General features: G+C 39.2%; 1 protein-coding gene across 11 annotated transcripts in view; it reads right to left on the minus strand.

Moving 5' to 3' along the window:
* The window catches only part of myo9aa (myosin IXAa), a 137,626-nt gene that overhangs the window by 43,609 nt on the left and 69,300 nt on the right, over positions 1–24,717 (minus strand). For 9 of the 11 annotated variants that reach the window (XR_004630685.1, XR_004630682.1, XR_004630680.1 and 6 more), the window contains 9 exons: positions 15,864–15,958; positions 15,723–15,785; positions 14,011–14,110; positions 11,977–12,030; positions 8,649–8,746; positions 8,284–8,410; positions 6,660–6,749; positions 2,095–2,211; positions 1,358–1,492 (listed from right to left, as the gene is read on the minus strand). Coding sequence is in view for 1 of the 11 variants with exons in the window: in XM_034679611.1 (XP_034535502.1) it covers positions 1,358–1,492; positions 2,095–2,211; positions 6,660–6,749; positions 8,284–8,410; positions 8,649–8,746; positions 11,977–12,030; positions 14,011–14,110; positions 15,723–15,785; positions 15,864–15,958 (879 nt within the window). In the remaining 10 variants the exon portion in view is untranslated. The remainder of the gene's footprint in view (positions 1–1,357; positions 1,493–2,094; positions 2,212–6,659; positions 6,750–8,283; positions 8,411–8,648; positions 8,747–11,976; positions 12,031–14,010; positions 14,111–15,722; positions 15,786–15,863; positions 15,959–24,717) is intronic. The other 2 variants (XR_004630687.1, XR_004630684.1) reach the window with 1 other exon arrangement.

Below are 24,717 nucleotides of genomic sequence, written 5' to 3' on the forward strand. Positions count from 1 at the left end.
TCATTTAAAGAACAGCAGCTTCTCAGCCTGAAAAATCAGAACTCAGTCTAAAGGCAAACCAACACTTCCTGATTTGTAATTATAACTACGTCAGTGCCAGACGGTCAACTGGCTGAATATGATTATTCTGTAGTTTCATAGTATAAATATTATCATAACATTCTCTTATTCAATTTTCATTCTTCTATCAACAGTGTAATTACTGGCTGAGAGCTTGTTCAAACAGGTCTGAAAATGGATCAACACAATGAGGAAAACATACCCTGAAAATGACCATCAATGTGCCCGTAAGTAAACAACTTATCCCCAATCTGCTGCTCCAGGGTGACTCACTGCTGAGTGGAAACATACTGAATGTAACTGAAGACGAGGGTATGAAGCTGACCTCTTGGTCAACTTATCCTGACTGAACCACTTTCAGAGGCCTTTTCACTACCTGCACATACTTTTTCCCACACAAACTAAAGCTAGACTGCATACACAGCACACAACTATGCATCCAAAGCCCTCTGTGTCCCTTGACCACGTCTTTGGTACAGTGTCAATTAACAGATGAAATCAAAACTTCAAAACTTTGTTCAATATGTACACAAAATAAGCTGTAACCATGTCCATTCTCTGCAGCTCATGCTTTAAAACATTCCTTTTTGAGCCATCACTAACATGGGATCATACAAAGAACTGCTCTGACAGGCCTGTAATCTGCAGCACAATAGTTCATTTTTTTCCTCACTCACTGTAACCCCTAAAACAAAGGAGTCTTTGAAGTCTCTCCCCATGACATACATGCACATGTGTGCAATATATCTCCTGACATATTAATGACCTGAAGCTGAACACTTGCCTTTGTACAAAACAGGACAGACTGAGGACCGAATCCCTCATGTCTTGGTGTAACTTATGAACTCTTCCAACATGTCGTGGCAGGATGCTGATTCGGTTAATCCCATTGTAAACATGATGTTTAACTTGCTGCCAAATCTCACAGATCCTGACTTTAAACAACCTTTAGAAGGTGATCAGCTCACTGAAGAGAACACACATCCTCAGCAGGGTGCTCACAGCGAGGACGAGCTGAGTCATATGGTTGACAGCTTCTACACTAAACCTGTTACGTAATGAGATGAAGAATTCCTCCATTATTTCAGCTGCATTGTAATGTATGTGAATGGTGATGTTTGATGAGGGTGAGAGTTTTCTTTCAGTCACAGCTAAAGAACTTAAGTGGATAAATCTATAAAATAAAAAATAAAAACTAGTCAAACAGCAGCTAAGAGGCTCAGCTAAAATAGGAACTTAAAGGTTGTAAATGTTGAGAGGGAGCGTAAACAGAGGAATATTTTAAGTCTTGTCTCACCTGTTCGAGCTTGAAGGTGTGCTGGTTGAAGTAGTGCTGGAGACGCTCGTTGGCAAAGTTGATGCAGAATTGTTCGAAGCTGTTGTTCTCATAATCCTCGAAACCAAATATGTCGAGCACTCCGATGGATAAGATCTAACGGAGACAAACAAACACAACTTGGAATAAACTTAACAACTAGATGAATGTGACGATGGAGATTCACATGATTCTAAAGTTTCTTGTCTTAAATATAAAGTTGGACACTTTGATATCACACTGGGAAAGACGGGTACTATATGTCACACTTTGACTTTTCTGTAAGGTGATGAAGCGAGGTAAATTCTATAATATTTGTATTGATCTAAAAAAAGTTTGTGTCTCAATAACTCTCTGTTATTATTTATCAACATATGTGTTATAATTCAATTTCCGTTTCCTTTCATCACTCTGTTTCTATATCTGTAAAGTTGTGTTCTTGCTCTTTCCTCATGTTGTTTTTTCCATGCCTGAAATTCTTCACATTTAAAGCCCTTTAATAAATGTTTTCTTGCACTACTTTGTTCTACAGTTTTTATGTGTATGAAACCACTTTGAGTCTTTCTATCTTGTGCCTCTGACTCTGAATCCTGTCATGCAGAATAAAATGAGTGAACTGAGCAGGTCTCTCTCAGACAGCATTGGTCCACATCTCGTGTCTCTTTTCAACAGTTCCAGTCGATTACACCGGGTAAGTAGTTGTGTTGTTGTAGTCCTACCTTGGTGGTCTCCACCAGGTCCTTGATGTTGAGCAGAGCGTGGTTGATCCTGAAGACGATCCAGTCAAACAGAGCGCTGTAGAGAGACTTGGCCATGGAGTCACGAACGGTACCCGCCTGGAGGACAGATGGAGTAAATCTTTAGTGTTTATTAAGAAGAAGAAGAAGAAGAAGAAAGGTACTTTATTGATCCCCAGGGGGGAAATTCAATTTTTTCACTCATGCTATTTTGGACATGCTACACATACAGTTTTTTTGGTATATACATACAAATGCACACACATGCAGTGAACATGCTTAGGGAGAGATGTCAGAGTGAGGATACTGCCGTCAACCAGCGCACCCCGAGCAGTTGGGGGTTTGCTACCTTGCTCAAGGGCACCTCGGCAGTGCCCAGGCAGGTGAACCAGCACCTCTCCAGCCACCAGTCCACTTGCCAAACTTCGTCCATGCTGGGACTTGAACCGGCGACCCTTCGGTTCCCAAGCCAAGTCCCTATGGACTGAGCTACTGCCGCCCCAGTGGTAACATCATAGTCAGCTAACTTTTGATTGTTAAAAGAGGTATACATCTGTTTCTATGTTCGTAAAATAAAGACAGTTTAAAATAAAAATGCTTTTATTGTTTATTATCTTTGATGGTTTTACTGAATCTGTGGTTTTGATTTGTAGCACTACATTTGGAACATTTTATTATTACTCAAACATAAAAAACAGCAAATTAACTTTGACATTTAGAGCTGCTTTTTATTTTACCTTGTATTTTTTAAAACTGCCAAAATACTGTATAAAGCAAGGCAAACTCTGCTGCCAAGACATATCCAAATAATGTTATTTGAAAGAGAAGGAGGTTATGACTTAAGAGGGGACTTACATTTAAAGATTAAGATTTTTGGGAAAACAAGGAAAGTTTTTTTATTTCAATCCATGGTGTAAAACTGTGGAACATACTCATACTGAGGTACAGAGAGGAAGAGGGGCGTTGATAATCATTAGGGGTTTGCTTTATTTGAAAATATGAAGATATGTTTTTTGGTGAATGCATTCATGTAATGACAGAAATATATGGTTCGGCACATGTAAATTCAAATGTTTCAGTGCTTGCTGATGGAATTGATTGTTTTTAATTTTGTTGTTGTTTATTCTTTTCTCATGTATTATTTTTTCTACTTGAGAAATAATAATAATATTAAAAAAATAAAGACATGAAAATCAAATCAGAAGGCCAATTGTGTTTGATTTTCAGGAGCCAGGTTAACAATTCACCAGTGTCTTTCCAAAGCTAACCTAACCAGCTGTTGGCTTCAGATCTACAATTATCTCACAGATGTGAGAGTGCTAATCTTGTCATGAAATGCTCTGTGAGAGAGCACAATGTCCGACCACTCCTCAGCAGGTCACCATGCTTCTCTGTACAGAGCCTGAGGCTTGAAGAGTCACTCACTACTTTAGTTGGCAACTGCTGCTGAATCAAACTGCAGACATCATTTCTGTGTCATTCACTCAAGACCAACGCTGCACACATCTGGGTTAGAACTTAATGCTTGGCCCTGTAACAGTGCACTTTTGTTCAGGTCTAGGATAAAAAACAATGAATGGAGGCTTTTGAACATTAACAATAAAACAGATTTATACCAAGGACAACATTACAGGGAACATGGGTCCAGTTTGAGGGTCACAATGTGCAGACAGCTGTATTTCTCCTTTATAACCCAACATTTAAAGATGGGGGTAAATCACATCCTCACTGTTCTTTCAGTGACCACATTTCTTACTGGAAAATGTCCAACGGGTCTTTCTAAAAGGTGCAAATAAGATAAAAAGGAACAACCTGACAACTCTCCTGCCAAATACATCTTTGGCTTCGATATTCTCGCTGAAACTGGGCTCAGCAGAAAGCAGCTTTACAGACATGCTGGCAGACTGCACTGTGTCCCAGCAGGGCGTCCCTGAGCCTTTATTAATGTCATTATCCAGACTAAAACTCATCTGATGTGGCGCAGACGGAATGATCTGCTGAGCTCTGATGTTGGCCTTATGGAAATGATTAGCTGTAACAGGATAAACATTGTCTGTTTGAAAACAGAGATACACTTTATCATTCCCTGAACGGATATTCTTTCTTTTTACTCTGCTACAAACACAGGCTGGATATAAACATCCATGAAAAAACAGGATCCTGAACCATGCATTCATAGAGATATGTCAGAGTAAGGGGGCTGCACACGGATGAGTGCCATGCTCAGGGGGCTCAAGGGCTTGGCAGTGCCCAGGAGGTGAACTACCACCTCTCCAGCAACAAGTTCCACCTCCATATTTTGGTCTGCACTGGGACTTGAACTGGCCACCCTTCAGTTCCTGCTGCCCCCCTTTGTACTAAATAAGCATCTATTTAGGCTCCATAACTGGAAATATAGAGATATTACTCATAAGAGACGAACATTTAACATCAGGGAAGAACAGAAGTTGTCTTATTATGTCACATTAGTTAACATCATATTTATATTACATTATATATTTCAATTCCCAGCGCGTTTGTACATAGCTAATTCAAACTATTCTGCACTTCTGTATATAATTCATAATTATTTTATTTTATTCTATTTTATTCTATTTTATTCTATTTTTTCAATTTTATTCAATTTTATTCAATTTTATTTTATTTATATCTAATTTTATTCCTTCTTCTATTAAAATTTTGACTTCCTTACATACTGTTTATAAGAGCTCTGTAATGACCAAATTTCCCTCCTTGGGATGAATTAAGTGTTTCTGATTCTGATTCTGGTACTCTTGATGTTGTAGACTGAGAATTAAACTGTAAAAACTGGATTAATTCAGTGTTTCTGCCACAAACTAAACTTTTTAGATTAAAATAAAAGCCAGCCTCACTGAGATGATTTAACAAAAGCCTCTTTGTTCAGTTATAGTGAAAAATCTTCTTCATTCTGGTATCCGCTGGAAATATTTGACTCCGCTGCAGCAGAGGTGGGCTAAATAAATCTTAACATCGACACCAAAAGTTGAAATTCCTTTGTTCATAAACTTTTCACCGGGATATTTTTAGCAACCACAGACCAAATAAGCTTTCATTAGTCCACACTGATATTATTCTAACCTCTTTACATACTGTGGTCTAATGACCCCAAGCTTTTCATTATTCGGAGGAAGTCGGACTTAAAACATTCAGATGGGAAATGGCCTCATAACTCTGACTAAATGGAGAATAGTCATTACAGAAACACTCAGGTCTCTATGAGCTTTGAAAGTGTGTGATGTTAGTTACAAGGGAATGAGATTGTTGTGACTGTTGGAGCAATATTTACACAGAGACCACCCAGTGTGCAACAAAAACAATCACTGTTTGTTCATATGAAGCGGTTCCTAAATATGGACATAACAGGGCATTATTAGGGCTTTGCAGTTTGTGATGGGAATGTGTTATGTACCACCATCTTCTGGGAGAGGCTGTGGTAACATATTGGATAGTGAGGACAATCTGTACTGTAAAGTTACACAAACACTGCCAAATCAAAGCCAGCCCATGGTATGTATGCAAGGAAATATTCATTTTATCATTTAATATCACTATAGAAAGAGTAAAAGGAATACAATTGTGTAAAAGTTACCAGACTCTCTGTTATATAAATGTAAAACAATTTCCTCCTAACATCTTTGGCACATTCAATTGTGTTTCCTCTTCTCTTTTCATGCAGCTCTCATCTACAGACCGTTACGCACGTTTGTTTTTAGAGTGAGGGTCTCAGTGAAAACTGTAGAGGGACTTGAAATGCCTTCTCATCTCTCTACACACACTGTGTACGAGTGTGTGTGTATGTCTGTGTGTACTGTAAGTGTGTAGACAGACTCAGAGAGCTGCAGAGGGAGAGAAGAGAGAGCAGGAGGAGATCCGGTGCTGGTGCACAGTGTCCTGTAAACACGGCTGGTCAGACTGAAGAGACGAGGCTGCAGCACGGTCACTGAGTTCACAGACTGATTCTAGTCTCACGACTGTATCAGTATCATACAGAGAACCATACTCTGCCTATACATCCAACAGAGGCTGTGTTGATATCTGGCTCCAATTACACACTTAAACTCTTTTAAGTAGAGATTGACTCTATGTTATGTGTTACTGTATGAAAAATACCTAGTCAAAGAAAGGTGTAATCTGGCTTCTAAAAACTAAACTTTCATTCTCACAAACAGTAGAAATGCAGCAGCCATTTTGACAGCACTGCACAGCCAACCACAGTCTGCAGAAGATTCAGATTCACTTAAAGTTAGGAGTGCAAATAAAACTACAACTAATCTCTTACTCAAAAACACTAACCAGGACATGTTGGCACAGAGGAAATACTGAACACTTGAGAGGCCAATGAGTGAATCTAGCTCTGCAGAAGTCTGGAGCCGCATGATTCTTTGTGTGAACCAAACTATTTCTGCAGAGAATTGAACCATGAACTAAAAGGATGATGATGTCTTTCATGGTTTCATTTTTAAATGTATCATGTTATTTTTAATTGCATGCTAGTCTAAATTTGCACAAAAGTCAAACAGTCTCACCTCTGAAAGTTTGTATGGCACAATCAGCTTCTCTCCAACAGTCACTGTTTTCCGCGTTGTCAGGGCTTCAAACAGCGTCTCCTCTTTGACCTGGACATGACAACAAAAAAGAAAAGAGATCATTTAATGCAATGTATGTACACATTTATACAAAACAAAACAATATCTACTGTGACCATAGTGACTTGAGTTATCACAGGGTAGTAACTTCATCGTTGAAGTACTTTTGCTGTAGATGTGGTTTCAAAATTTTACAGCTCTGACATCCAGTCGTTCCTCTCGTTTAGAAGTGCTAAAAACTTCCTGTCAGCACATAACTTCAGTTAAAAGCAGCGATGTGACACTTCTGCTCAAACACACACCTAACACCTCCTTATCTTCAATGATTTAGTCTTGAGTGATGTTTGGCTGAAGCACACAGACTGCACACCTGCTGTACGACATGTGCTGCACAAATAAGTCGACTAGACAATTATAATGTAATTTGACAGTCTAGTCTCTAAATTGGCTGATAACCCCAAAACAATAATTATATAATTCAATACTCAGACCACACCTTACCAAACTGTCAAGCTGTAATGTAAACAATTGGGCCCCATTTGTATCTATTAACTGTTCTAAGCTCATTTATCTGAAGAGAGTTATGATGTTTGTGTTCTCAAATCACACAACAAAGAAACACAGTGTGGTTGACTTTATGAATGGTAAATGGAGCCAATGAGACAAGGCTCACCTCTTTCAAATTATACAGAATTAATCTTTTGAGTAAAAATGAAACTTGGTATGTTTCCGTTTAGACGGCTGAATGATTGAACATCATCATCTGCACTAGTACGATCATATATTCTGGCTAAGCTGTAGCCTAGCCACCCACCACTAGCCAGGGCTGTAGCTCCAGTTAACAGCTACGGCCTTAAAGCTATGATGCTCTACAATCCGGATGATCAGATAGATCACAGCTGGAATCTTAAAGTACATTGGTTTTTTATCTAGAAAATAAGGATAAAGTAGGCTGTGTCTGGTTAAACTGGCATATAACATCTTAACAGGAGCAATGTGTAACCAGCACAGGCATGTGGATGTTAACCTTCAGGGAGGATGGAAGGCTAAGGCACACTAAGAAAACCAATTGGACTCTGTTCACCTGCTGACTCTGTGATCTCATTATTAGCGTTCTAAATAAACTGTGCTCAATCTTAACTGTTTTCTGAGTCTCTTCTTACCTTTAGACTAATTGGTTAGTTTAGAATTTAAATTTCCTTTTATATAACTAGGAAACTAGTCACGATGGAACATCCTTAATAGAACAGTACACAATGATGTGCAAGCAGGTTTTCACACATTTCATGTCACTTGGAGCAGATTTATCCAACAAATAAAACCACTTTGTAAGATCTTAATTTAGAGGCAATAACCAAAATCATACATATATCAAAAGCTTTGATCCAAACAAACTATCTTAAGTCAAAGATATTTTAATCAGATTAACTGTGATTTGTTTAATCTTACTTATGTAACAAATATAATAATATGAGGCTATGAAAAGTCCTTTGTATGTTGTTTTAAAGCAGGTTATTTGGTTGTTGGAGTAGAGCAGTAAAACATTTCAGCAGTGTTATTTTACCTCCAGCAGCTCTGAGACGACAGGCAGCACCTCAGGGTTACAGATGTCAATGGAGTCGTCTCTGTAGGTTTTCCTCTTGTAGCGGATGTTCCCCAGGTGAAGAATTGCCGACAGCAGAGAGAAAATCCTAAACAACAGTGCATGATATATTTAAGAGACGCCTCAGTGAAGAAACACAGAGAGATTGTCTGAAACTGCATCACTGTTAAAACCGTTGGTTTGGTTTTAAGTCCACTATTCAACAAATGAATGATAAAAGTTATTTTTTGCACTGAAAAGAGGTGTCTAAGTGTGTAAAAGACCTCAACATGAATGTTAGGATGGACACGTTGAACATGAATTGCTGTTAGTTGTGTGTCACTCACTGTTTTCGTGTGGAAGGGAGAAAGCCCACCATCTCCATGGCCAGCTGAAGCCTCTCAAAGTCATGCTTCAGGTCTTCTCCTTCCACTGTGAAACAATCCTGCAGAAATAGCAGAAACCAAATGCTATTAGGCTACCAGCAGCTGTTACGACACTCTGGCCTGGAAGCCTGAAGATCTAATGACAGCTCACTCTTAAATTTAGTAAGACATACTAAAGAGTGTTGACTCAAACTGTGCCCAAATGTTTCAAATGTTTACAGAGCGTCCGGCCAAGATGCTTAAAATAGTTTATTAGTTTACTTTGCAGCTGAAACAAAAAGCAACAGAGTGGTCTGAAGCAGCGCAAATGAGTAACTTGCGCTAAATAAGCTATCATTAAGAAGCCTGGCGGTCACACAGAACAACAACACTCCAGTCTGATGTGAAGAGAGTAGAGTGAAAGCACTGTCTGCAGGAACTGCTCATGTAGTGGAAAATCTGGCCTGCATTCCCCTTTGAATTAACCTGCGGAAATTTTGGCAAGCAGGCAAAACAGCAGCGTTTTATAGGTTTTTCTCCAGTTTGACTCCACTGTGTGAGTTAAGAATGAGCTAAGCTGGCATAGAGGAGGCATGGGAGGAAATTGTTTTGATGCATCAACAAAGGGGTGTGCAGACAGGTGCTAATGTGCACAAGTGATCAGAGGTGAATGCTCATTTCAATACAGTGAATGTTATTTACAAGAAATGCAGGTCTCATTTTCAGCACAAAGGGAATAATAACAAATAAAAAATAAGTATTAAATACAACACAATAAATGACTGCGATCAGGCCGTGCATTTGGTTGGGGATAAATCTAAATTTGGATTACCTGATTGGAATAAGAGACAGAGCGTCTCTCAGATGAGTTACTCATGCTTTAATGTAACTACATAACTGCACAGTCTTTCACTTCATACACCCACCGTAATGTGAGGTCTGCTCTCAGCTTTATGGGCTCATTCCACTATGGCTGCCATAATTATCACATACCGAGGCCTCAAACACAAACACTCCAAACATGAGACTCACACTGACTCCAACGTGCCTCCTTGTTTCCTCCCTCGCTCTCTACTTTCATGGCACAAACTCCACTGACCTGTTAGTGACTCTGGTTTTACATTTCCACAGCAGGAACAAACTACGCATATGTATTTCAGATGTCTTGAATGAAACTAAAAAAGCACAAAAAACTCAATGTGGAACACTATTTCCTTAGCACAAATGTAACAACACATATAGTTGTCTTTGCTGTCAGCTTCTATCTGTACTGCTCCTAATCCAGACGAATGCTCCAGGGCTGATTATGCTGATGTCACATCTTATTTATAGATATTCTTTCCATTAAATTAAATAACTACATTATGCATCTCACGGATGTGCACCATGATGCAGTACATAAATAAGTCCTCATATAGACACAGAAGCATTTGACCTGTTACGCTTTGTTTGTCATGTTTTGCTCACCTTTGGCTCTTGCATGTGCGAGCATACTTCACATAAAATTTACATCTCACAACATTATCAGTGTTTTAAATACACTTCAGTTATTTAGATAGAAAGGGGAACAAATTAAAGTGTGGTGTTACATACAAGTGTTCATAAACACAAACCTTTAATTGCCACAAACAAACAAACAAAAAATCCAACATGAATAAAAAAACACTTTTTTGATCATTGATGTCTTAAAGTACAATCACAGCATTTCTGCAGCAGTGTCAAGAGGGTTTAAGAATCTTAAGGGAATTAAGTTACAGTAACTTAAATAGCTCAGATGAGTAGTTAGAAAGATAAGCATGACTTGCTTCAATTCAACATATTGCAGTTTAAGGTTTGTTTGCTCTTAAATGGGATGACTTTATTCTGACAAAGTAAAAATCTTAATTTATAACCCGGCTTTCTTACTAATCACCCAGCTGTATTGAATACTTAATTCTGATTGGTCAAAACCCCGTAAGAACCCCTTTAAAACACAAATTAATTCTGAATAGCAAGAGCAACACAACTTTAACCATGAGCAGTAGTGATAATAGCAGCAGTGTTAACAGCTTTGAGAAGGAGAGCTGACTGAGGATAACAGTCAACTTTTATATTCTTGCTGAAGACCTGTTCACCTTGTCTTACATATTCATCAATAGAAATGTTCAGTTAAATGATTATTGTTAGCGTGACCGTTAATAGAAGGGTTTAGTTGGAATGTTTTTTGTGCTGCAAGAAGGCAGATTAGAAGCTATAGCCATGATAACGCTACAAACAAGGGAATCAGAGGGACCATTTTATTATCATCTTTATGACTCTAGCCGGGTGATAAACCAGATAATGCATAGTGCTAATCCTTGCATTACACCTTACTGAACTTAACTGTGTGGTCTCGGTCACAAATGTTCAACTACTACTATCCATCTCTCTCTCTCAAGCTCCCTCTATCCTCTTTCAAACACCAACTCGGTTGAGGCAGATTTCTGTCTAACATGAGTCTGGTTCTGCTGGGGGTTTCTGCCTGTTAATGGAAGTTTGTCCTTGCCACTGTAACTTGATAAATGCTCATGGTGGATCAAGATGAGATCAGACTGAGTCCTGTCTGTAAGATGGGACTGGATCTTACCCTGTCTTGATGTTGGGTCTTTGTTAATAATATGACAGAGAGTACAGTCTAGACCTGCTCTGGTTGTAAAGAGTCTTGAGATAACATTTGTTGTGATTTGGTGCTATATAAATAAAGATTGATTAATTGATTGATTGATTTAGTGGCTTCATTAGTTTTTCCTGATAAGAACATTGGCTGTATGACAGTAAATGAGGAGGAGGCTGATAACAAAATATTTCATTAACTAATTAAGTTTACTTTTTTTTTTTTTTTTATCAGTAGAGGGTAGAGCATTTCAAACTTAGTGAAGACCTCATCTTTGGCACAGAGAATTTTACTTTGAGTGCTAGAAAACACTGTCAATGATCAAAATAGTCCCACAGGTTACAGCAACACAGGCAGCTACAGTGGTCAGGATATGACTAGACATACCAACATAACTCACAGAAGCAGAATAACAGTGAACAGTGAAAACAAACACAGCTAAAATAAACACAACCCACACCACACCAGGAAATATCCAAAATGCAACAAAATGAGCAGGGTGAGGAGGAGGGCAGGAGGGAGGGAGGGAGGGAGGGAGGGAGGGAGGGTGGGGATGTGAGGGGAAAATGTGGCTTTAGAGTGCTCAGGTGACTAAACATCTACTTGTTGATGTTTCTCCAACACTTAACGACACAGTACAAACACACACAGACACACAGCTGAGACACAGATACTGACCGGTTCACTGTCACAGTAACTGTCCCAGTGCAGTTGGTGGGATGACTTTGAAATCTGGAAATGTCGAGGCAGATTTTACAGGGAGCAAGGATAATGTTAGATAGCAGCATTCCAATAGCAACAGATACTGTAGCATCAAACATGTCCACAGATTTATATGCAAATAACAGAGATGAATGCACGTGCAGTTAAGACACAAGCAATGACTGAACTTCACAGCTCTGTTCAAACATACTGACACAGAGAAATATTAAGAGCACAGTTAGATGAAAGTCAAACATTCAAAGCATATAGACACTGAGGAGAGACACATCTGGATTCTCAGTCATTAAACAATAAGCGTATGTCATGTACAAACACATGTTGTTAAAGACTAGTCAGTAGGTTTGCATGCACATGAAAGATCAGAATGAAAGGTGGATTTTGTTTTATGTTATGGTATGGTTGACCCTAAAGAAAGCATACCAGATTTCCAGTCATGCAAATTATGTATGCAAGTAAAACTTAACATGATTTTCAACCTCACAGTGACATGTTTAATCTATCAATAACAGGAACTGTTTTTCATTTCTCTGTAGCTCTGTTTAGAGATCAGAAGGGTTTTTTTTTCACAACACCTCTGTCCGTGAATCTAAGCTTTCTCATTAAGCGTGTCATGTCCTTGAATCTTTGGAGCTAATTTGTCTCAGTTAAGATGTCCTTAAAGGCACTGAGTGTTATGTCTCCACCTTGGGGTTTCTTAATCAAAACAACAACATACTTGATGATGTTGTGATGTAGGGTGGGTCATTGGAGTTGTTGTCTTAAAAGTTGTCTAAAAAAATCTATCTTTTAGAAATATTCATGGACTAGTTAACCGTACTTGTGTTTTTTTCACTTATTTCACACATGTATTAATGAAGTGATGTAATTTCACTATAGACAGCTAGCAGCAATTATCTCTCATCATTTTAACTTCCCTTTTCCCTCTCTGGTTAATTTTCTGTGCCTTTCCTGAAAGCAGTTGACGAGAAGAAACAGTATAATATAGAAGTGAGGATCATACATATTCAATCAGTTAGTTTTTTTAGACATTAAGATTTGTAAACATTTGATATATATTGAAGACCAAATAAACTTAAAAGTGTTTTGTTTACAACTACATCTAGAGTAGCACTGAAAAAAAACAGAAATCTACCCTGAAACAAACGGTGTACTTTGGAAATTCTCTCTTCAAAGGGAAAATTGTTGCTAATAGAACAATAATACACCAAAGGTGTAGTTGTCAAAGCAGTGTGTACAGCAGTGTGGACAGTTATTACTTAGGAACAGAAGCTGATGACTGCAGCCACAAGTGCAACATGTTTACATGGCTTGTAAAAAGGTTCAAGCAGGGTTTAGAAATCCATGCAAAAGCTGAAGCTGGTGCAAGAGTATATTTTTTTGTTGTTGGAGATCACCAAAGACACAAGCGAACAAGGGTGCAAGAATGTGTTTGTGTTTTTATGTATGAGTGTGTGTTTGTGAGTTTGCATGTGCATGTCGGCGGCCGGAAGGAATGGAAGGAATTCCCTGCTCTTGTGTGCGTAGGCGTGAGGATTTGGGAGGAGGAAAACGGGTTGCTGCTTTACTTGACTGTCAAAGCTCAGAGTAAGAGATGCAACAAGTTTTACACAACATCCACATTCCATATGTGTATTGTGTGTGTTATGTGTCTGTGTGGATTGTGGCTTGGTTTTGGTTATGTGAAACCTGTGTTTGTGGTGAGCAATGCAAACAACAGAAACACTACTTTTTGTCTGTGAATGTGTGTTTGTCATTGTTTGTCACAGATAGACAGGTTCTTTATATAGGTTGTTAAAAGCCAATAAAAGGGGATATTTTTCCCTCTTCTTCCTGTTATTAGAGGGACACAGGTAGCTGTACTTGGTTTGTTGATGTCTTAGTGCTGTTGGGTGATACCATAACAAACACACACAAACAAAAGAAACTTCACAAATAAAAGAAACTTGAGTTTTTTTCGGTTAATTAAACAGTTAAATGTGCTTGTCCTACCTGACTGAGGTAATGGTATTCTTCAGGCTTCATGAGGTGAAAGGCCTTTCTCTCTTCTTCACTTGCTCCTGCCAGCAGGTAGTAAAAGACGTGGTAGTTTCTAAAAAAAACAAAACAACACTCATTCATGACTGACATCAAAATTCCAACAAAAGTCAAGCAATAATTCTGACAAATAAAAAAGTATATTTTTGAACTCCTATTAAAGAACACACTTTAGGACAAAAATATTACAATTATTTGTAAGCTCCATAGCCACTATATGTTTCTAAATTACACATCCAAAAGAAAGCAAAACAACTTCTGAATTCTTTGACTTTTTCTTCATCAGTAAAAACAGTCAGTCTGTAAAAGGGTTTATGACAATGACAGTGGTCATTTTAGCATGCCTTCAGTTAGCATAACTGTTAGCTTTCTGATTTTGGCAAGGGAACAAGGCCAAAGTTAGCAAACAACTATGATGCAATAGAAGACGCATAACAATAAGATAACATCTTGAGCTTTTTGGCTTGTTAACTACAATGCTAAATACTAAAACAAAAGCTAGTAACAGCAGGACAATAACGTGTACAGTTAGCTTACAGTCTGCTAGTGTTAACATTGACATTGACATTTGTGGCAGGTTGTAATACAAACATAAGGTTACGAGTTCTTAACTTCTTAGTACTTCACTTCTTACATTACGCTTAACAAGGTAACACTTAGTGGATTAGCATGCTATAATGTTAGCACAGTAACTCTGTCATGCTTATATCTTACACACAGGTTGCTGCCGGACGTTTGAGGTCAACTTCAGAGTTAACTTAAGTTATGGATCATTTCTTTGTGAGGCAAGCACACACATACTTTGGCCTCCTGCCAAAGATGATAATGTCGCTCAAACATTACAGCTCAGTGTGTTTGTGTGTTAAAATGTGCATGTGTGTTATGGCATGCACTTTTCCTCTGAAAGCATCTAGCTGCAGCATAAAGGTCAGAGGTCAAAAGTGTGCAACAGCTGTGTGACCAAGGTCCTCTTGAAATCAACACACACAGAGACACATACTAACACACACAAGCTTTTATGGGCCTGGAGTCAGCAATTCATCTCAATAAGCGTTGGCTGACGCAGGGGGCCCACTGAGAGCCCCCTATGGTGAGGTTAACCCTCGCCACACTGTCCAGCCGGACAAACACATTAGTGTCAGTCTCAATCATGAATCACACTTTGGCAAACTCAAACAAAATGCTTTATGAGTTCAAGTCACCGGATTCAGATTTTCCCAGAATTCAATTTCTGTTAATTTTGTAGAAAGTGAGGGAGAAAAGTTTCAAAAGTCATGGAACATTCATTTGGCAATCAATTTTGTACTTAAATTGCCAGGACTGACAAAACCAATTTTGTTGACAAACTGTATATATTTATGACTTTAAACACCATCCATATTTACATTAATATAATATACAACAAGTGTAATAGATATCAATATGCCGACATTAATTTCACACAGCTGTTAAAGGGATGGAATCTGGCCCACACAAGAGCAGCTGCTTCAGTCATGGTTAGTTTTTGTGGAAGCAGTTCTAACTTTGAAGTCCAACACTTGACCTTTTTTTTGGTACATATTTCTCAGAAGTGAAACGATAGCTAACAGTTACATCATGCATTACACAACCATACACTGTAGTCTAGCATTTCCAGGATTTCTAGGAATTTTCTGCAAAGTCCTCACCTCTCATTGTGCTCCTGATAAACCAGCCTTGACTTCTCCAGGAGGTATTTCTCCACATATGCTCTAAAAAAGTAGAAAAACATGGTCAACTGCCTATCATATTTTGTTGGAAGACACAAGAGTTTGTCTCTGGTTCCTTACCCTCTCACTGTGCCGCTCTCCTGGTAGTTCACCTGAATGAATTTGCCAAAGCGGCTGGAGTTGTTATTGTGGGCAGTCTTTGCGTTCCCAAAAGCCTAAAGAGGAAAGAGAGGAGGACATGGTTTAGATTAAAACAGATATACATGTAGGATAAAAGACGTGAAGAGGCCACATATCACATATCTTACACAGGTTGGTGCCAGACATTTGAGTTCAACTTCTAAGTCAACTCTAGGTGTGGATAATTTGTTTATGGGTCAAACACACACAACTTTGGCCTCCTGCCTAACATTGTCTTGAAACACTGTCAGCCTGGACAACACAGAGCGAGCTTTTCCTCTTACATAGTTTCAAACAGCATCAGTCCAAGACAAATTAAAAACATGGTCTAAGGATCTATCCAAATCAAAGTCAAACAAATTGCCAGAATGAGGATGAGGGAAGCGAGGCCAGCAGGCCTGATGGAAAAAAGCTCCTCAGTGAGTAATGGGATCCATGTGGCCGTGTGGAACATGTGTAGTGGTTGTGCTTTAATAAGACGCTCCAGTATTTCCCCTTACGGCTCTGTTTATGTTGTATGGCTGCCTGGAGGGGAAGTCGTTTTGCGCCCCACATAAACCCTGCAGTTATTTGTAGCTGCGCCACAAGTAAACAAATTCCTCTGTGAATCACTTAGAGTTACCCCGAGCTTTGCATCTGTGGAATCCAGCTTCCCCACCCTTCACCCAGGCCTCTTACTAACAGTCAGGCTATCTAACAGATAGCTAATGACATGCTAATGAGCAGGACTGCAGGGTTTTAGACTTTTCCTAATGCACTCATTTGCGGCTAAAACTGCAATCTTACTTAAAACATCCTGGCCTTTTGGTTTCAGGGTGAGCTATGATTAGTGAGAAGGGTTACTTCAATGCAGCAAAATGAAAACATTAGGATACAGTTCTCTTCTCGGTCTGTAAACATGGATCAAAGCTTCAGAAGTCAAAGCAACAACCAGATGATTTTGAAGGGAGTCAAGGTCAGCTGAGTCGTGGAGTTCAGTTTGTTTCAGCTTCAAAACAAAGACGTTCAAGGCATGTAAGGTTGTAGAAGTTAAAGACCTATGTGTTTAGAATGTGACCTTAGAGGGAACTGAATCTGGACTCTTGGTTCCCAACCTGGGGTCCAGCCCCTCAGTGGGCTGCGTGAGGCTTTGTCTGCTCTGAGGTTGTCAAAATTAGATGTTAACTAAAATCATGAAAACACAACTGATGGTTGGTTTATACAGCTGCCTGTAGATGAAACTATGTAAATAATACATTTCATCGTCACTTCTTTGGTAAGAAAATTACAATTGATAAAGCATTGCATCACTTATTTTCTGTCAGGGTCCTAAGGGGTCCTGCTAGGCCAACACCGGTCCTCGTCACCTTTTTTCAAGGTGTAACACACAGTGCTGACTTTTTAAAAATTGGACATTAGGTAGTCTTGACCTCTGGATCTGTCAGGTGGGTCTCAATAAAGACAGCATGACACAATTCAGGATATAAGAGGGGAGGGGGGCAAGGGAAAAGGCTGGGGACCACAGATCTGGAAAGGCGTTCAGCAAAAAGCAAGACCAATCTTTAAACTAGATCAGAGTACATTTTTTTACTATACATATTTTGGGGTTTTAATGACTAATAGGCACAAATAGTTAGCTTTATCAGAATATCTCAGCCAGCAGCAACATAATACCCTGCCAAAGCTGCCACTTAATCCCTGAGGATTGAGAATAAACACTAAAAGTATTTGTTTTTTCCACTGACAGGCTCAGATTGTTGTTTCTGATAGACTTCTGTGTTTCCTTCTTCAGTTTATGTCGAATTCCTGTTAAAGATGTTGGTGATCTCTGTCCTGTTGTAAGATGTAGGCAAACATCAGTGTCCCATCAGGGTGCTTTTTGGAGTCAGGGTCCAGGAAAACTTTGGGCACATTTGCTCGTCTACCTCTGACAGAGCCTGGCTTAGACAACTGGATCACAGCGGTGAACTCGCCCTTCAGTTATGACTCACTGAGCTGAACGAAATCATTACAACGGGCAGACGTTGCGGAAAAACATATTCAACTCTGCTGTCTGGACTGAGAAGGAGCATCCAAGGCCAGACTGAGAAACAGTGACGGTATCCCTTCGCATCCAGAAATGTGGTTCTCTAAGGAGCGGGTAATCTGTTCACCAATGCATGTCTCTGAACTGGTTTACCTGCCTGGTTCAGACACTACAGGTCAGAAGAGGACATCAGTCTGTGTCCTGATGAGTGAGGGCTTCCTGAATGCACTGCCAATGAAAACCAACTACTGAAGCTTTAAAAACAAGAGACAGGTCACAGACATGTTGAGGAACACAGGTCAGACAAGTCAGATATTAGACCTGTCAGTATTGTTCGTTTCACTTCTGGACATTTAACAGTTTGTGATGAGCCAGCAGGAAGCAGGATGTGGAACAACTCAAATACTGAGAGCAGATTTATGTCGAGGCGCTGTGTTTTTGTCCACCTGGTCTGTGTAAAAAAGATGCATAGTTGAAGGAGACATTTTGACAGTGGACAGAGTGTATTCTTTCTAAACTTGGCAAGCGCAATATCAGCAGAGATAAAGCAGAAATGTCACCACAGAAGGGACGATGTGTCATAACTGTTGAGCCAAAAGAGTTTCTTAGGAAATAGCAAGAAAGTTTGAATCTACATAAAAGTACAACACAGAAACCTGCAAACTGAATCTAAAACTGAAACATCTCTTTTTAAAAATCCAACATAAAAGATACAAATCTGTATGGGATCAGATTTTGGCGTTACAGGGGCTCTTGTTTTGTTTGTGAGAAGTATCATCCAATGGTTTTCAGCGGTTAATGGCTGTGCACAGGAAAAGAGCGCAACCTTCTGTACCGCAATCCCAAAACTGTGATCATCTGACAACTTCAGTTTAGGTTTTCTCGAATACTTAACTACTTCTGAATAAAGTTATTTAAATCACATGCTTTAACAACCACTAAAAAAATGCATAACCAAACAAATCTGTAAGAAAGGATGTCCACATTTTTCACCCCAAATTACCCCAGATAGACCTGATTGCAAAGCAGCCACAATATATGTGTGGTTACAGTAACTTCTCATTACTTCAAGAATGATTTCCTTCACTCTTGCTCTTTCCACCTCCGCCAACAACCCACAACAATGCAAATTTGTTCTTGCCTCTGCTCCTATGGGAGTTGTCAAAAGTTATTCTGGGAAATCTAAGTCACTAACTCAAGCAGACAGGGAAGGTCCATATGAAGTGGGAAGACAAAATAATATCTCAAACAAAAAACAGTAGAAGAGTATCAGATGGTGGATTTTTCCTCTGTCAAATGGTCACAAAGACTCAAAGGGACACCAGAGCTCAAACTGTTTATACAGACGTGATTCGCACCACTTGAGTCACTCCAGCAGGTCAACAACATTATTCTTGGCTTCAGACCACAGACTGAGCCAAAGGAAGACCAATGACAGAGTTGAGATGGTGCCAGTGTGTTCTGGGTGTAATGTGTCCGTGCATGGGCTGGGTTAAAGTCGGTCAGAGGAGCACAGACAGCGAGGATCCCACAGGGCTGATGTTATGTTTTAAAGTGAAGTGCTCTTTTGGCCCTCATGTCTCATCCTGTGGTCACTTTGAAAGAACCTTATAGCTGGACTTCATTCAGCTCCGGCTATTAAAATCTATCAACCTTCATTTTGTGGGAAAGTGAAAGTTGGGACAGGATAGTGGTCAATCCCAGCACTCATTTTCAAATTGAAAATGTATTACACTTTAAAGTCTCATTTCCCAGACTTTTATATCTGATGAACTGCAAGAACCCTGTCAGATGAGCTAAAATACAACTTCATCTGCACTACCAGGAGTTGCAAAGCAGGAGAGGGCACTAGTTCTGGATGTGTTCTTCCTTTTTTATAACCATTATACACACCCCTTAGCGTTGGCTGCCAATCCAGAGGCACAAATACTCTGAATTCCCATTCCTACTCTCTGACCTAGCCTACATTAGTTACCCTAAAAATGGCAGACATACTCTTAATTCCAATTCTGCACAGCAACACAGATTGTAAGTGGTAAAAATGTGCAGCGGCCTTCAACAGAAAAAGTGTTGTAGATATTAAATAATGTATATTTAATACATTAGAGAAGTGCATCACCAGTTTAGCCCGCCACATACATTCTTGCATTAGAGATATCAGCCGTACACGGTTAACATCTTGTAAAGAAAAACTGCAAAACCAAACATCTCTCCTCTAAGAAATTAATTAGCCTTCCAGCTCCTCCTAACAGGAAGGCAATCATGTCAGATTCTATTAAAGCCTCTGTTTGCAGTGAGGTAATTAGGTCTCTCTCTCCCTTTGAAAGCCCTGACCCCATCAGTGTGAAGCAGAGACACATGGCCTTAAATCATATGAGGATGACTTCATTAGTCTCATCTTGAGGAGAGAAAAGCCGAGGAGAGTGAAAACAGGAAAGCAGACTGTTGTCCTGGGTCGAGTCTTCGGGGAGTTTAGAGTGTTTGAAACGGATGAAGAGGTCATTCAAGGCGCTCCGAGGGAAAGTGCAGACAAAAGACTGCTTGATTTAACACACAAAGGGATTATGTTTCAGTGAGTCATTAATTGCTTGGGGGTTACAAATGAATTTCCATGCTGGGTTGTGTTTAGAGGTCATGTGACAACATGGTCATGATCTACACAGAGAAACGCTTTGTCTGAATTTTAAACTTGCTTAACTTAAATGGGCCATGAGATAAAAACAGCATTCTTCTGAGTCATGGCCTGTAAATCAATTTAGGAAAGTGTCACCAAGTGTTTTACATTCCTTCTCCTACAGTAGCTAAAAGCATCCAGGCATTGCTCATTTAACCTTTGTAGATTCATATCCTTTTCTGAGCCTGTTACCAGACTTAGTCATCCACCACAGGAAGTCAACAATAGAGCGACAGAAAAAGTGACTGGGCCATAAGTGTATCATGGTTGTGTCAGTGTGTGTGTGGGCAGATAATGCTTTCCAGAGGCTAATTTGTATCCGTACCTCCTTGTAAACTCACACCTAAAGTCATGCTGGACGGAGTGGACTGTGGTTGTTTAATCATAGGGGGGGATCGGCAGTCATGGCACCCAGACCAGTGAAAGCACGGTGAGATGTGGTTCCTGGCAGCTGCCCCTTTCAAAACAGGACTCTAAATCGTGTTTGAGATAGGATGTGTTCAGGTTTAACAGTTAGCATAAAACATTAACAAGGTTTTCCTCCTGCGTGCAAAAGCAGCAACGAACACATGTGAGCTTGTTTTCTTTTCCACTTCGAGTATAAAATAAATTTGAGGTTGAACAGATGTGTGAGGCTGAAAATAGGCACTGTAGTGGTACAGGCCAAATGCTATCATCACCATTGCTAACATGCACCCAGATGTGTTCAATACTTGATTCTGAAACTCCATAACAGTGATGTATTATTTCTTAACAGCAAACTGTTGCCAAGATCAACCTGATTACACATGCCAAATCAGATGTAAAGGAATGGAATCAAATAGAGTCCAATCCAATCGAATGCAATAGAAAGGAAATAATGGAATACAATGGAATGGAATCAAATGGAATGGAATTGAATGATATTGAATTGAATTAAATTGAATAAAATGGAATGGAATTGAATGAAAATGAATTGAATTGAATAAAATTGAATGGAATGGAATGGAATAAAATCAAATTGAATGGAATGGAATAAAATGGAATGGAATTAAATGTAATGGAGTTGAGTGGGATGGACTGGTGTGGAATAAAATAGAATGGAATTGAGTGGAATGGAGTGGAATTGAATAAAATAGAATGGAATTGAATGGAGTGGAATTGAAAGGAATAAAATAGAATGGAATGGAATAAAATGGAATGGGTTTGAATGGAGTTGAATGGAGTGGAATTAAACGGAATGGAATTGAATGGAATGGAATTGAATTGAATGGACTGGAATGGACTGGAATGGAATTGAATAGAGTGGAATGGAATGGAATAGGCATAACCAGGGATGTGTGAGTTCAGTCAACTGAACGATTAAATGTTGTCACTTTGCTAGGCGGCTGCTGAATTACCAGTGGATTAAACAAAATTCACATTTTTATTAATGTCGGCCCACAATGCTGAGAGAGGGGAAGCTGTAATGGAGAGACACAGCACTTTCCAAAACTACACCACTGTTTGTAGCTTTAACCAGTGACCCTGATTACTGTCCCAATGTGTCCGTGGTTGTCGTAGTTTCAACAGCTGTTGAAAAAAAAAAAAGTATTTTTTCATTAAAATGTCAAAATGTATTCATCAGCTTTGTCTCTCATGAGTCACTAAACAAAGAGTCATTTATAAGGACTCTCCATTTTCAACAGTCGTTGCAACCACAGGCGCAGTGGCTAAAGGTCACCAGTTAACAGGGTAACACTATAAACTGCGAAATCAGCTTTTAAAAGGATTTCCATACATCCACTTATGCAAACTTGAGAAAGCACAACGGTTAAGCAAACATTGTGACGAAAGAAGAGTATTCCTGTTCACAGTTAAGAAACACAACTCATGCCTGGACATCATTTGAATACAAATCTTTGCAAAGCGTGTCCATGCAAATCACAGAGCCGTTGAGTGAGACAGGAAATGTGATCCGACCTTTCGATATGAGTTAGTCAATGTAGGACTGTAAGCTTTGTAGAGAAGATGAAGCTTTAGTTACACTGCGTCAGATCGTACTGTCAGAGAAGCTGAACTCCTCACTGTCTTATCATCACTCTGCTACAAACAGCCCTGAGAGCAGATCTGATGGTCCAGTGAATCCAGCAACACAGATGTCAACCTCTGAGAAGAGATGCCAGGCTTCAATGAGCTGCTATATAACCTCAGCACTTGTTTTAGCAGGGATATTTGAAGACTGCTGTGTAGCTGCAGTGACATGTATTTAAGCTGCATAATTCTGTATGTTTATTTTGATTTATCAAGTGTGGTCACTGATTAGTAGAAAACAACTTTGTCACATTTCTATGTCACAACACCAAGAACAGCTTTTCCTTTCTGGAATAAAGACGATTAACAATTTCACATTTAGACTCAGACTACAGTAGCAGCACTGTGAAAGAAAGCCATGCAGAGGGGCAAAGAGGATTTTGGGAGTCCCATTCCCATATATAGCATCTTACAAACTCAAACTTTGGTCCAGTTAAACAACACCAAGCTAAACTAACCAGCTCCTGAAACTGAGAGATGAGAAGTTAGATACATTTCTAATTTCTAATTACTTGTAAAAGAAAAGAAAATGTCAAATAATTCATCAAAAAGCTTGAGTACAGGTCTACAGCTGAGAAGAATGTGAGAGAAAAAGACAAAGAGAGAGAGAAAGAGAGGGAACAATGGAGGAGAAAAACTAATAAGAAAAAGCAGTGGCCTTTTGATCATTGCAAATCTTGACTAAGGTATTTTGGCTCCATCAAAAAGTGCTCTCGATTTAGTCAGAGGGAAGTGAACATTAGTCACAGGGATGGAGATGAAAGCCAAGCGTAATAGAAAAATAATCACAGATCTCCAGGACTCCTGAGCTATCAGAGACGTTTCTCATACAACATAAACCTCAGCATTAAGGAAGACAACCAGAAAAAAGACACATTCCTGCACTACAGAGACCCCGCAGACAGAAACTAATCTCAAACCTTCAAAAGACTTGAAATTAGTGCGTTCATTTCCTCTGTTGTTCTGTCATTTGTACTCCTGGATGTGAAGCCTGAGGGACAGTTCTCTCCACCTCAGGCTGCAAGAAGAGTCTGAAAAGTGAGTCTATGAGACATCAAACCATAGATAGAGAAGGTTCCCCATGTTTACTGATAATGATCTGAAAGGTATAGTAATACCAAAGCTGAGATAATCTTACTGCGCCTAAAGAGAACATTTGTAATAACAACTGTCAGCGGCATTGAAATGTAGAGTACCAGAGAAAATTCTGTAAACCCATCAGGGAACAGAACAGAGAAAAGCACTTTCCAGGAATTCAGACTCAAGCTTTATTTGTTGTTTGAGTTAAGAGATGGATTTGACAAAGAATTCATGAGCCCAGGGGAAGGAAAAGTTTCTCAAACCTCAGTGTGACTCAAACAGATAAAAAAGTCAAATTGGAGTTTGTTTATCTTTTCCTGAAAGAAATTAAACAATAATTAAACTGCCTTCCAGCACAATAAAACACAGAAAGTTAGAGGACTGTTTATTGTTTCCATAATGAATTGTTTAGAGAGTGAATGACTCAGATCTCATTCAGCGTCTTCCACATTTTGAGGAACAGCTTGAGAATCAATTTGATCTTTTACTTGCTCTGAGTGAAGCAATTGGTAAGACAGCAGTGGGACAAAACAGAGCAAACACAGTTAATACAACACTCAGAGCAGGAAAAACATACAGTTTAATTATAAGACAAAAAACATGATGGAAATCTTCCTCCTAGAGTTAAGAGGGAGATGTCAGAGGGTGTAAATATGTGTTTTACTATATATCTAAAGCTGATGGAGGTCTTAAGAAGGCAGTAGCATTTCACTTAACGAAGATCAATCGTATAAAAAGTTAGCATAGGCATCATGATGTCATCAACTGGTTTGTGGATTGCTGATTTGAAGATAAACATTACGGCGGGAAAGATTTTTTTTCGTTTTTTTTAGCCATACATGATGTATTAGAAAAATGTGGGGCTGGAGCTCAGCTAGGAGTGGAAAAAACTAAATGAATAATAAACTATGAAGTCTACGATTGTGGCTAAGATGTTAAGTAGCGATTTAACAAGGGATGCACCAATCATAGTTAAATGAAGA

The sequence above is a fragment of the Notolabrus celidotus genome, chromosome 3 (assembly GCF_009762535.1).
Source record: "Notolabrus celidotus isolate fNotCel1 chromosome 3, fNotCel1.pri, whole genome shotgun sequence".
Taxonomy (NCBI): Eukaryota; Metazoa; Chordata; class Actinopteri; order Labriformes; family Labridae; genus Notolabrus; species Notolabrus celidotus.